At 45.3% G+C, this 11,757-nt stretch overlaps 1 protein-coding gene across 1 annotated transcript; it reads left to right on the top strand.

Annotated features, from left to right (window-relative positions):
• Window positions 1-292: 292 nt before the first annotated feature.
• Window positions 293-11,292, top strand: ECHDC3 (enoyl-CoA hydratase domain containing 3; the record flags this gene model as incomplete). The annotated part of the gene is made up of 4 exons (XM_019509337.1): window positions 293-431; window positions 2,774-2,871; window positions 6,055-6,255; window positions 8,977-11,292. Coding segments are annotated over 4 exons (771 nt in total), but the record flags the coding sequence as incomplete, so codon positions are not given.
• Window positions 11,293-11,757: the final 465 nt, after the last annotated feature.

The raw sequence follows: 11,757 nt of genomic DNA, 5'->3' as shown, positions 1-11,757 counted from the left end.
GAGTCTAGGCCCGTGAGGCAGGAGCTGTCTGGGGAGGGGGCGGTTGTTTCTGCATCTGCCAGCGCAAGGAGACAGTGTGTTAGAATAATACCCATACAAGAAAATATAATATACAAGGAATAATACCAATGCAAGGAAATAGTAGGTTGAAATAATACCAATGCAAGGAAATAGTACGCTGGAATAATTCCAGTATCAGGAAATACAGTATACAAGGAATAATACCAACACAAGTAAATAGTACATTGCCAGTGCCCGGGCAGAGGTTGTCACTGCGCTGACCCTCTCTTAATCCAATGATCTTTACAGAAACATTATCCTAAACAACCCCAAGAAGAGAAACACGCTCTCACTCACTACGCTCAGGTCTCTCCGGGACGACATCCTGCGCGAAGCCGATAGCACGGATCTCAGAGTCATCATCATTTCAGGTAGTTCCTTGATCACCAGGGAAAAAATAAGAAGCGGGATGAGTTGCTGTGTTTACACAGCTATCTAAGTGCTGGGTCCTTCAGTGTTGCAGCACTGAGTGCTCACGTTGATAATAAACAGCGAAGATGTAATCCGTAGTGACTAGAGGCCCACTGCAACAAAACATATGCTTCTTTTTAAGCATCTTTTTAAGACCATCTCTCTCCAGCCAAGCCACTGAGGTCGTTCTTAAGTGCTTTGCTGAACACAGTGAGTTTAAGGCTTCAGAAAGTGCTTTGTGTCAAGCAAAGATTTACAGGCCAGGCAGGAATCTGGAGGTCAGGTCTGTTCCTAGCCCCTTCATGACTGGCATGGTATTGGATAAGTTGCATGTGGCCAGGTTTTAAGAAACTTTGGGAAACCCACTGTGTGTTAGATACCTAAACACTTCTGAAAATCCCACCTGAATACCTTTTAAGTGGCTAAATACTTGTATGAATCACACAAGGGTACAGGCCCAACTGCTACTTAGGGTACCTAAATCCAAAACTGAAGCCCTAAAACTTCCTGTTCCCCTAACCCTGTAGGTGTCTAAACCCCTAGGCACACAAGTGTTTTATCAGCAAAGTCCCACGTAGACCTAAATTCCTGCCGTTCAACATGTGCGCAACCACTGAAGTCCTGATGCTGCTGAGCAGGGTGCCTAAGTCTGAGACGCTCACCCATATTGCCTATGGGACCTAATGCAGATTGCATTTTCTAGCCCCACATACTAAACCAGGCCCTTCACAGTACTCTGAGGAGGAGGTCCCCTCAGAGCCTATGTTCAAGTTGTTAGGGGAGATCTGGATTCAGATCCTTCCTCTGTGAAATGCATTGCTGAAGACATCCTGGGTGCAGCAGTACTTGAGGCCTCCAGTGTCCAAGAGAGGAGCTCTTGGGAACAACCCTGGGACAGCCTCACCAGCCTGTTTCTGGATTTGGCACATATGTCAATATAGCAGGTGAGCAGGACATGCTGGACAGTATCCCTGGAGAAAGCATGTACAGCCCTGTGGAGCTGAAACTACCCCCAAACGCATTCTAGTAATTCTTTTTATCATCATCTCAGTACTGCATGGCCTCAGCACTGGCCAGGTGCCCATCATTGGGTGTGGATTTCTACTAGGCACTGAGAGGGCCGGGAAATGGTGTGGATGGTTTTTGACACACAGGTGAGAGCTTTAGAGCTGCAGGAAGAGTCACTCAGAACAACCCTCCTGGTTCCCACAGGGAGGAGAGAACCTTTTCCATTGCTCTCCTGAACAACTTGGCAGCAGCATCTCACTGTTTATTTGGCATAAATGAAACATTAACCATGAGTGCAGAGCCGTGGGCACATACAAGGTCTGTACAATAGTTATTCACCCTGCAGTTTACATTTCAATGAACAATTTTGTAGCATTTTCTGAGAAGTTAGGCAGAGTCCTTTAAATCCCCATCATTTCCAATTGACTAGAGTAGGAAACTTTGCCAAACACAGAGACCAAATACTTACCGCCCACAGACAAGCCAACATGGGGCATTTATATGGGGAGCCAATTCTTTCATTTGCCTCCCTGATCCTAGCACACCTGACTCAGGAGCTGCATATATGGTTCACTGCCTTTTCTCCCAGCTGCAGACAATGTACAACAGAGAGCATGAACTCCCATCTGGGTATCTCCTAGGAGACCCAAGTGTGGAAACTGCTAGGGAGCCCTGCATACGCAGTCAACGTGTGACCGGTTGTGATGGGCACCAATGTGACACAGACACCTTGCATCTTGAACTATACTGTAGCATTGAAATTGCCACATTTCAACCCACGGGTGCATTTGAGCAGCAGCTTAAGAGATCCAGTTGTCAAGTTTGTGCCTCAATCTAAGTTTATAAAAATCCTTGTGAAACTTTGAAATGTACATTTTAAATCATGACCATGGTGACAGTGATGTTTGGCATCTGCTCATTGCCATTTGTGATGACAGTTGGAAACGATGAAAGATCCCTGGTTGCATGTCACAGGCTACTGAAAATGAAAGTCCCAAAAGTGAAAGTTCAAGGACTTTGTCCACCGATGCTTCCCTAAAATGCTGTTAAATCAGTGGTGTTTGCGTGTTTAGATACTGTACATCCTTCTAGATAGTCAGCTAAATTGATCTGAAAACACCGAGAACCAAGGTGTCATAAAGTTTCTCGCAAAATTTCCCCTCCATTAACTGTCATCTGTTCTTGTGCATTTAGGACTTGGTACATTTTAAATTGTTACCAGCCGTGGATGCTAAAATCCTTCCAGCTGACACTGTATCAAATGTTTTTCTTCATTTCTTTTAATCCTTCACAGCAGAAGGACCTGTGTTTTCATCTGGCCATGATCTTAAGGAACTGTTGAGCAAACAAGACTCAAAGCACCATGCTGAAGTATTTGAGACCTGCGCTGAGGTGAGTCAGGCTGCCTAGTCTGTGGTAATGTCACCAAAGAGGTATTGGCACGTCACTGAACACCCTGTTCACATGATGAGTTTAACAGAGCAATGAAACTGCAGGCATAGGGAGATGGTAGTGAGATGATGGTGATTACTTTGATTCTGTCCATAGTTTACTGATGGATCCTGGAGTTATATTCCTCTGCATTTTCCCCAAGTGTTGGGTCAGGCCTGCCCAGGACAAGGCTGGAGCCTATAACAGGCCAGTGTCCTAAAGTGTATGAGCATTGTGCTTCCATACCTTGCACTGTTGGCAGTGAATTTTTGTGCCCTCCATGCCTGGTTCTTGCACCTTGAGCACAAGGCACTGCTCCATGTTTGTAAAATGGGGATAATACAGTGAACCTACCTTGCATCAGTTGGGATTGGTTTGGCTAGGCCCCAGTGCTTAGATGGGTAACCTGAACCAGTAGGAACCAGCTATAGTATGGATTGGTAGTCTATGGCCCATACAGCCTTTTGATCTATCCCATGGACATGGAGCCTTGGTGGCAGGGTGGGCACTTGAGCAGCAATAGCTTTCCCCATGTGCAGGGACAATCAGCAGGTGCAGGGAAAAGCAGCAGTGGCAGACATTTTCCCCCAGGCTGGAAGCAGGGAAAAGTGGCAGAGGCTGGATCCTTCTATCTGCTCACTGTCCATCTGCCTCTGACTCAAACTGGGTCAGACCAGTCCACAGCCTTAAAAGGTTGCTGACCGCTGAGCTAGAGTATGTGACTATAGCACTCTGGGCATACTGGAGATGCGGACTGGCTGTAAGGGGGTGGTTATTCTTGTTGCTAAAGCATAGGACTGGAAGTCAGGGAGACTGAGACAATATCCTCATTGAAAACTAAGGTAAAACTCCCATTGCATTAAGCCAAGATTTCACCCGTTTCAGGCTCTGCCACGACCTGCCATGTTTATGTGGCTAGTTGGTCAGAGATGTGTGTGTCCAGGGGAGATGCTACATACCTATCGTACATGGGAGTCCTCTGGCTTACTTCATTCGTGTGTGTGTGGGCACTTTTTTTAAAGGAATCTGTCATATGAGGATATCATGCTGGATATCATTTTTCATATGAGGATATCACATATACATACAGGATTTCCCAGTATATACCTATACAGAGTTTGCCTGTTCTTTTTATTTTACTGCTAAATTTGTAGTGGGGGGTGAATTTAAGGGAGCCTTTTGCTCTTTTCCATTGAAGAGAGTCATCACTCATTCATTCAGCATGTGCCTAACTGTCTTTGACCAGTGTCCTGCCATGCTGTCAGCAGGCAACTGATCTAACAGACACCGGTTCACAGAACAGGGCAGATCCAGCTAAAGAAATAAAAAATCTTCTTCTTTCTGCCACATGAAGTGGAATCAAGAGTCATAAGTTGTTTTTCAGCACTGAAGGAAATTAAGCTGTCCCACGTGTCCAACCAGTGCAGGATTTCACTTACTAGTGGCTCCAGCTGTAATCAGCAGGCAGATTGGAAGAATGGCTCAGCTCTTTCATTCTTTGAGGCTCTTGATATAGGAAGTTAGGCTTTCATTTAGTAAACAAATCGGCAGGGAGGATTAGTAGGCAACTCAGGGTGCATAAAAGTTAAGCATGTGCCTGAATCATCCACAGGAATGGGGAGTTAAAGTAAAACAAATTAAGTGATTTAGCCCTAGGTGGAAACAACAAGTGATGCCGCAGGCTTCAAAAGGTTCAGGCAGAAATGAAAGGCAAGGGACCAAAGTAAATATGACTTTGAGGATGACAATGATATTATCTTGAACATCTGTAGCCCCTTTTATCTGAGCATACTGAAGAGCCTGTACATCAGAACTCGTATCACCCCTAGCTAGGGATATGAATGGTAAATACGTTAGCTTGATTTTATGCACCAGAAACAGAGAAGTGACTTGATCAGGATAGTGTGGCCTGCTGAAGAAAGCACTAAACCGGGATTCAGGAGGTCTGGTTTTCCAGCTTCTGCCTCTGGCCTTCTCAGCAAACTTGGACAAGTCACTTCACCTAGCCATGCCTCACTTTCCTCAGCCACAAGACAGATATAATGATAATGACCTCCCTTGTAAAGTACTTCTGATGAAAAGTGCTACATAAGAACTAGGTGTTATCTTACCAAAAGTTTGAGACAGCTGGGAAAAGAAACCTTACCCCTTGAGGAGTTTTAAAAACAAAATACAGCAAAGTAGGGTTTTTATAGTTTTGTTTTCTTAAAAAGGGTAGTTTTATTTTATAAACCACAAAGAACATACCTGTGTATGTACTAGCTGGTTCCTTTTCTGGTTCCATTTCTTTGGATGTGCTGAACATTAGATGTTAAACAGGGACACGAGCACTGAGGCAGGTGCAGAGCTAACACAACGTTGTTTTGTGAGATGTTACCTAAAGAGCATAAAATATGATTAGAGCAGTAGTTCTCAACCTTTTCAGACTCAAGGCTTTGCTCACTAGGGTCAGGGCACTCCTCTCAGCTCTCACTCTTTTGTTGACTATGGAAAAATAAGAGAGCAATTTTTCAGTGGCAGAGAGCTCAGAAGTACCATGCTAGATCAAAATGTTTCTGGGACTCTGGATTTCCATTTGAAATATTTGAGTTTCTTGCGAATCCTGTGTAGGAGTTTGCACATCTAGCAGTGCCAATATTGCGCAGCACCTCGGAGCACTCTTAAAATGATCTCACAGCTTCCGAGGTGCCGTGGCAGCCTGGATGAGAGTCACTGGATTAGACAGAAATGATTCCCTTGATTAAAGGAGAGATTGAAGGAACCAGAGTGTATCACCCTGTCACAAAGTCTCAATACGAGGACATCAAGGCAGTGATGACACTTACCAGTTCAGCAGCATTCTCTACCCATCAGAGGCATAAAGTTGAGCAGCTTGCCCAAGGTGAGCCAGCAGGCAGCTACCCCTAGAAATCTTGTGATGCTCAGCCCTGTATTAAACTTTGAGACAGGCCTTTATTGGATATTGATCCAGCTCCCGGCCCAGAAGAATCCTGATCGTGGCTGGAGCTGCAGGCAGCTAGCATGGGACAAGTCATAACTGGTGAATACAACAGATCTTATCTGTGTGACTGTGAATACAGAAAATGGGGGCACAAAGCATCTAAACCTCAGTGACCAGACAACCACTTTTTCTTTCACATGTAGGTCATGACTCTGCTCCAAAAACTGCCAGTGCCTGTGATAGCCCAGGTGAATGGCTTGGCCACAGCAGCAGGCTGCCAGCTGGTGGCAAGCTGCGACATAGCAGTGGCAAGTGAGAAATCCAGATTTGCCACTCCTGGAGTGAACATTGGCCTGTTCTGCTCTAGCCCAGCTGTGGCTGTGGGGAGGTCTCTTCCAAGAAAGGTAGGCACGGTTCCGGGAAGGACTGTTCTTTACAGCTTGTGGGCCCCTGGCTTAGGTGCCACAGCTGGGATTGAATGAACTGCCTTCCCTAGTGCTGTGTAGTTCAAAACCTTCCACTGCTGAATTCAGCTTGTCAAAGAAAAGCCTCTTTGGACAAGGGGAGTCTGGTCAAGAATCGTAAAAATGACCTATCATCCAGGAAAGCAGTCCTCAGCCCCTGATCGCAAGCCATGGGAATTCACAGCAGCACCAAGCCGCCACAGTGTTACATCTTCCCTAGCAGCAAATGTCTTTTCTTATGCAATGAGGCTTCCTCCCCGATAGAAGGCCCCTGCAAACACCAGATGCTGGTCCTGCTAAAGTATCAATCCCTGCCAAGCAGTGACATTTCATTGCCAGCACTGTCTGCTGAGGTTCAGATCTAGTTAGATAGATCTATAGAACCTTCTCCTGCTGCCCAACTATGTTTCCTACTGATTATGCCTACAGGCATCCCTCACTGCATCAGTAATACAGTGCATTCTGCAAGGCTCGGTGCAAGACATCCTCATCCTCCAACTGGATCTGGGCTAGGCCTCGAGCCCCTGAAAGACCTTTCTTTCCCTGTGTAGTAGGCTACACCTCCAAGAGCAGGTGGGCTGCACCTGGCTGCCTGCTCTGGCTCCCTTATCTGGCTCCTTTCTCTCCTGCCTGCCACATCTTGGTGTTATAATTGAGATGTTATTTCAGGAGGCTGCCTTTAGGTAACCAAAGTCTAGGCCATAGGTGTTTGGCTTCCCCCAGCCACGGGCCTGACTGGGCAGTGCAGGAATCTGCCCTTCTCCCTTTCCATCTGGATGGGGGTTCAGCCCCTGTTGGGCTCTGGCCTGACTTAATTTAGTTAGGGGCCTGGCCTTTCTGAGCTCTGACCTTGCCCCAGGCCTGCTGCCCAAAAAGTGGTCTTTGCCTGCCTCCTGCTCCAAAACCAACAAAAGACATAGAAAAGCAGAAAACAGCAAAACAAGGAAAACTGCAGGGTGCTGGGTACTCTGTTCTGCAGCCTCTGTGCTTCCCCCATCCACTGAGTGTTACTACCGAAATGAGCAGAGAAAACAAAAAAAAGCAGACCCGTATCAGGCTCTGATAAACAGGCCTTGGTCCTCAGGGTACTCCCACTGCCTCAAGCCCTTTCTGGGCCAACACAAATAGTCCTCAGTCTTCTTGGGTGCATTCAGTCCCTCAGGGCTCCTTCAGGGTCCGCTCTCCATATGCAGCCCTCCCCAGGGTCCTCCCAAGGGACCAAAAACAAGTCCTTAGTACTTACTGCGTATTCGTTCCCTCACTCCGCCAACAGATTGCTCCTCTTTGCAGCAGCTCTTCTGGCCAGACTTATGTTCCTCCCTTGTCTCCTTGAAATGCTCCATCCCCCTTTGTCACTGGGGCCAGCCTCCCTCCTCTGACCTGAAGACCATTTATATCCCAGACTGCTCCCACCTATGGCAAGACAGTTGCTCCCTCCTGTCCAGCTGAGTGCTTCCCTTGGTAGCAGAGATGTCCACTCTGACTGTCTTGGCACGGTCTTTCCTTGCAGCAGGTAATCCTCCACTCCTCTGGACTACAAAGGTGCTGGCCCTAACGTGGCCCTGCTGACTTTTCCTTGGCCTCTGTTACACCAGGCCAAGGCACTCCAATGCAGATCCAGTTGCAGAAGGGCCTGAACCCAAATTTCCTGTCTTTGATGCCACTATCCAGACACCTTTCTAAAAGTGTGTCTCTAGTTTGATATTACGCATGCCCCTGGACCACCCATCTAGTAGTTCTAGTTTTACAGTTCCATTTGCATCCGTTGTATTTTGCAATATGCCAACCAATACCCCTGTGTTATTACATGTATTACACAATTAGCTGGTTAATCATGCAATAAATTTAGACCAGCCACATGTGCAAAGTAATTATCACACAATAAAAATGATTCTCCAGCTGAAAGAGAAGCAACCAGCTATAATGTTAGTGCTTGAAAATGTGTAACAACTCTATAGCTGGTTTTTATCCAGCTTTCCTTTGAACATGTAGCAGGGCCCTCAGAGTGGCCAGAGCCATCCTTGCAACTCTTAGGACTTACAATTTACCTCTCATCAAATGAAACATGGCTGAGATGTTTGTACTGGTAGCTGCTGAAGAAAAGATGGTAATCAGAGCCATCAGCCGTCATAGTTTGGGGCAGCACCACAAAATCAGTCACATACCTTACGGGGGGTTTTTCCCCATGCATTTGGAACCGCAGGTCTAGGTCACAGCAGACATGGCGATCTGGGAATAGATGTACCAGTGGTCTGAAGTGAGAGATCAGGAGTCGGTATTTCAAAACCTATCCAGAGATTTGGCCATTTTTGTGCCCAAGTTACAACATCAAGTTGTGCCTCCTCTTCAAAAAAAAAGCCAAGCACCCACATTACGTATGGACTCCTGTGGGAATTGCTAGGTTTCAGGACTTCAGAAAAATCAGGCCCAGGGGTCTCAATTTGGACACCTGAAATCAGTGGCTTGTTTTTAAAAACTGTTGTTTTTGTACCCAACCCTGCTTCCACAAGCACCCTGGAGATTTTTGCTAATGACCTTATAAGGAACAACATGGGGCTTCTATGCCCCAAGGCAGTGAGCTATACTAGAGGAGCATTACTTGCCTTACAGACTAAATCAGTAAGGTAACTGAGTAGCCTTATGTGATCTCTTTTTGTCCAGGTTGCTCTGGAGATGCTGTTCACTGGTGAGCCTATTTCTGCCCAAGAAGCACTGCTGCATGGCCTTCTCAGCCGGGTGGTACCTGAAGACAAGCTGGAAGAGGAGACCATGAAAATTGCACGCAAGATATGTGAAACCAGCAGGTCTGTTGTGGCCTTGGGGAAAGCCACCTTTTACAAACAGATGGCACAGGACCTTGAAGCTGCCTACAGAATGACCTCCCAGGTCATGGTGGACAATCTGGCCCTAAAGGATGGGCAGGAAGGTATAGAGGCCTTTATTCAGAAACGCAAGCCTGTCTGGTCACATACGGTGGATAGAGCTTACAAATGAGTTCATGGGAAATTAATCCCATTTCTAAGTAGAGTTTGTGGTATGATTCCCCATACCAATGCCTTTTCTGTCAAAGCTATAGGTACTGTTGAAATTACTTGTAAATTTCTCAATTAAATGCACCAGAACCAATATGACAAAGTTTCTAAGGACACACGAAAGTTAAAGGAATCAAATCGCACGAGCCTTTCAGAACTGACACTTGCGCTGGCCGTTGCTAAAGGGCTCGGCTCTGCTGGCGTTATGAAACAATCAATGTGACAGACTCGTGGTTACATGGGACTCGACAGAACCTGCAAGAAGACAGCTCAGATTGTTCTGTCCCATCCTTTGCCCCTTGAACTAAATGAAAAACTTCACCAGTTATTATTAGCAGAGAGTCTGTATCCAAGGTACAAAGGTTCATATTCATCCTGGAAAGGCCAGTTGTATCTACAGACCCTATAGGTTCTTAGAGCATTAAGACTGTCCAGTAAGGATTTAAACAAAAGCCTTCTAGAGCCATTTCTTTTTAATAAAATACAAGGTATGTGCCATACTAGTCATGAGCCCATTTCCTTCAGGCAGTGCAAGATCCTTCCATTCAGTTCATCTTCTAGTACCTTATTTACTCTGATTTCAAAGACATAAAGTTTGCATCAGATGAGTCCCTAAAATAGAGGCTGGTCCAGAAATCTATTATGTGTACAGCTGCCTTTGAAACGAATGACTGGCTCCTCCACAAAACCATAATCTTAATCCTACTGAAGTAAGGGAAAATTTTGCCATTTACTCCCGTGAGACAAGGACATTGCTTAGGGAAGAAACTCAGCAGTTGTTAGCTGGCATCATTCCACGGAGTTATCCAGTCCTCTGCTATTCAGAGCTAACCATGACTCACAACAGCTCAACTGTTTGTGGTTTAGCACAGAGAACACATCTCAGCAAAGATACTTTCCCCAGGTTTTACATAATCAATGCAACTACCAAAACCACATGCAGGATTCACCAAAGAATCCAAGTGGTTTTTAATCCACTTGCTTCCCATGACAGTCTAAGATCCAGTCAGTTAGACTGGCATGTTAGTGATGCCCAACCAGCATGAGTAATCTCCCTATTAGGGGTACTGATGTGTTCTGAAAAAAAAATGACTAGTTCCTGTACCATTGGGGTCAAAGTCTGTTGTCCCCTTTTCTGGGATAAACTTATACAGCCCTGGCTGGCATTCAGCTACCAACCTATACATCTTTAGTTCAGATTATTAATATCAACAGCACCATTTATAGACTGCCTGGAAGCTGTTCTCCCTTCTGTCTTCAGTGAACACTCAGTATTCAAGAAAGGAGTCAATATATTTTTAACTGTCTCAGTAGTTGGAATAAACATTTGGGAACCTTCAGTCAGAACATAATTGTATGCACAAATTGCTTTATTTACTCTCAGAATGCCAAAGAAATCTGAATGGTTGGCAATTATGTTTTTGTTTTAAAAGTATTGGATTTTCTATTTTAATTGCCGATAAAGAGTTATGTAAGACCCTTTAGATGGATAGATGGAGGGAAAGGATTAAATTTAGAGCCAATCAACCTTGACAGAGTCTTTCTTACTACTACATTACTACTTAGTTCATCTTTCCACATACTCATCTGAAAGCATTTAGGAGGACATACGTTGGGTTTTTTTTAAATTATATTTAATGGAGCTCATTCAGCTACTCAGCAAATTCCTACTGCCTCTTTTGTTCCATGCTTTTAAGACTAAATATAAATCTGATTTTGGCTGAATAGTGCTCTTTTTAACTGGCTGGGGTGATCTAATGGCTCTGTTAGCTCATCCTAGAGGGCTTTTATATATTTATCCTCTCTGTTTGTGTAGATGTATACTATTATGTATAGAAACATGTATCGGTATGTTAGTTAGAAATTGTCCTGTTCTACTTAATAAGGAGCTTCACACCTGCTTTTTAGATGTATCCATTAATAAAGCCTTGAGTTTGTTTTTTTTAAAGAAAATTCTGTTTAAATAATTAGAGGTGCAAAGGGGCTTTACTAAATTGGAGTTAGGACCATAGGTTCATAGATGTAGGGTTGGAAGGGACCTTAGCAGATCATCAAGTCTGTCCCCCTGCCGTGGCAGGAATGAATACTGGGCCCATTTGGCCCCAGCTAGGTAATTGTCAAGCCTCTTTTTAAAGCCCCTAAGGTAGGAGGCAGCACCACTTCCCTTGGAAGCCGGTTCCAGATCCTGACTGTGAAGTAGTGCCTCCTAATGTCCAGCCTGAACCTACTCTCAATCAACTTGTGGCCGTTATTCCTTGTTACTCCGGGAGGTGCTCGGGGGAACAGGGTCTCGCCCATTCCCCTCTGGTCTCCCCTGGTAAGTTTATAGACGGCCACTAGATCCCCCCTCAGCCTTCTCTTGTGGAGGCTGAACAGGTTCAGGTCCCGCAACCTTTCCTCATAGGACCTA

The sequence above is a fragment of the Gavialis gangeticus genome, unplaced genomic scaffold, assembly GCF_001723915.1.
Source record: "Gavialis gangeticus isolate Ggan-Ray unplaced genomic scaffold, GavGan_comp1, whole genome shotgun sequence".
Lineage (NCBI taxonomy): Eukaryota > Metazoa > Chordata > Crocodylia > Gavialidae > Gavialis > Gavialis gangeticus.
This window is presented reverse-complemented; position numbering and strand designations above follow the sequence as displayed.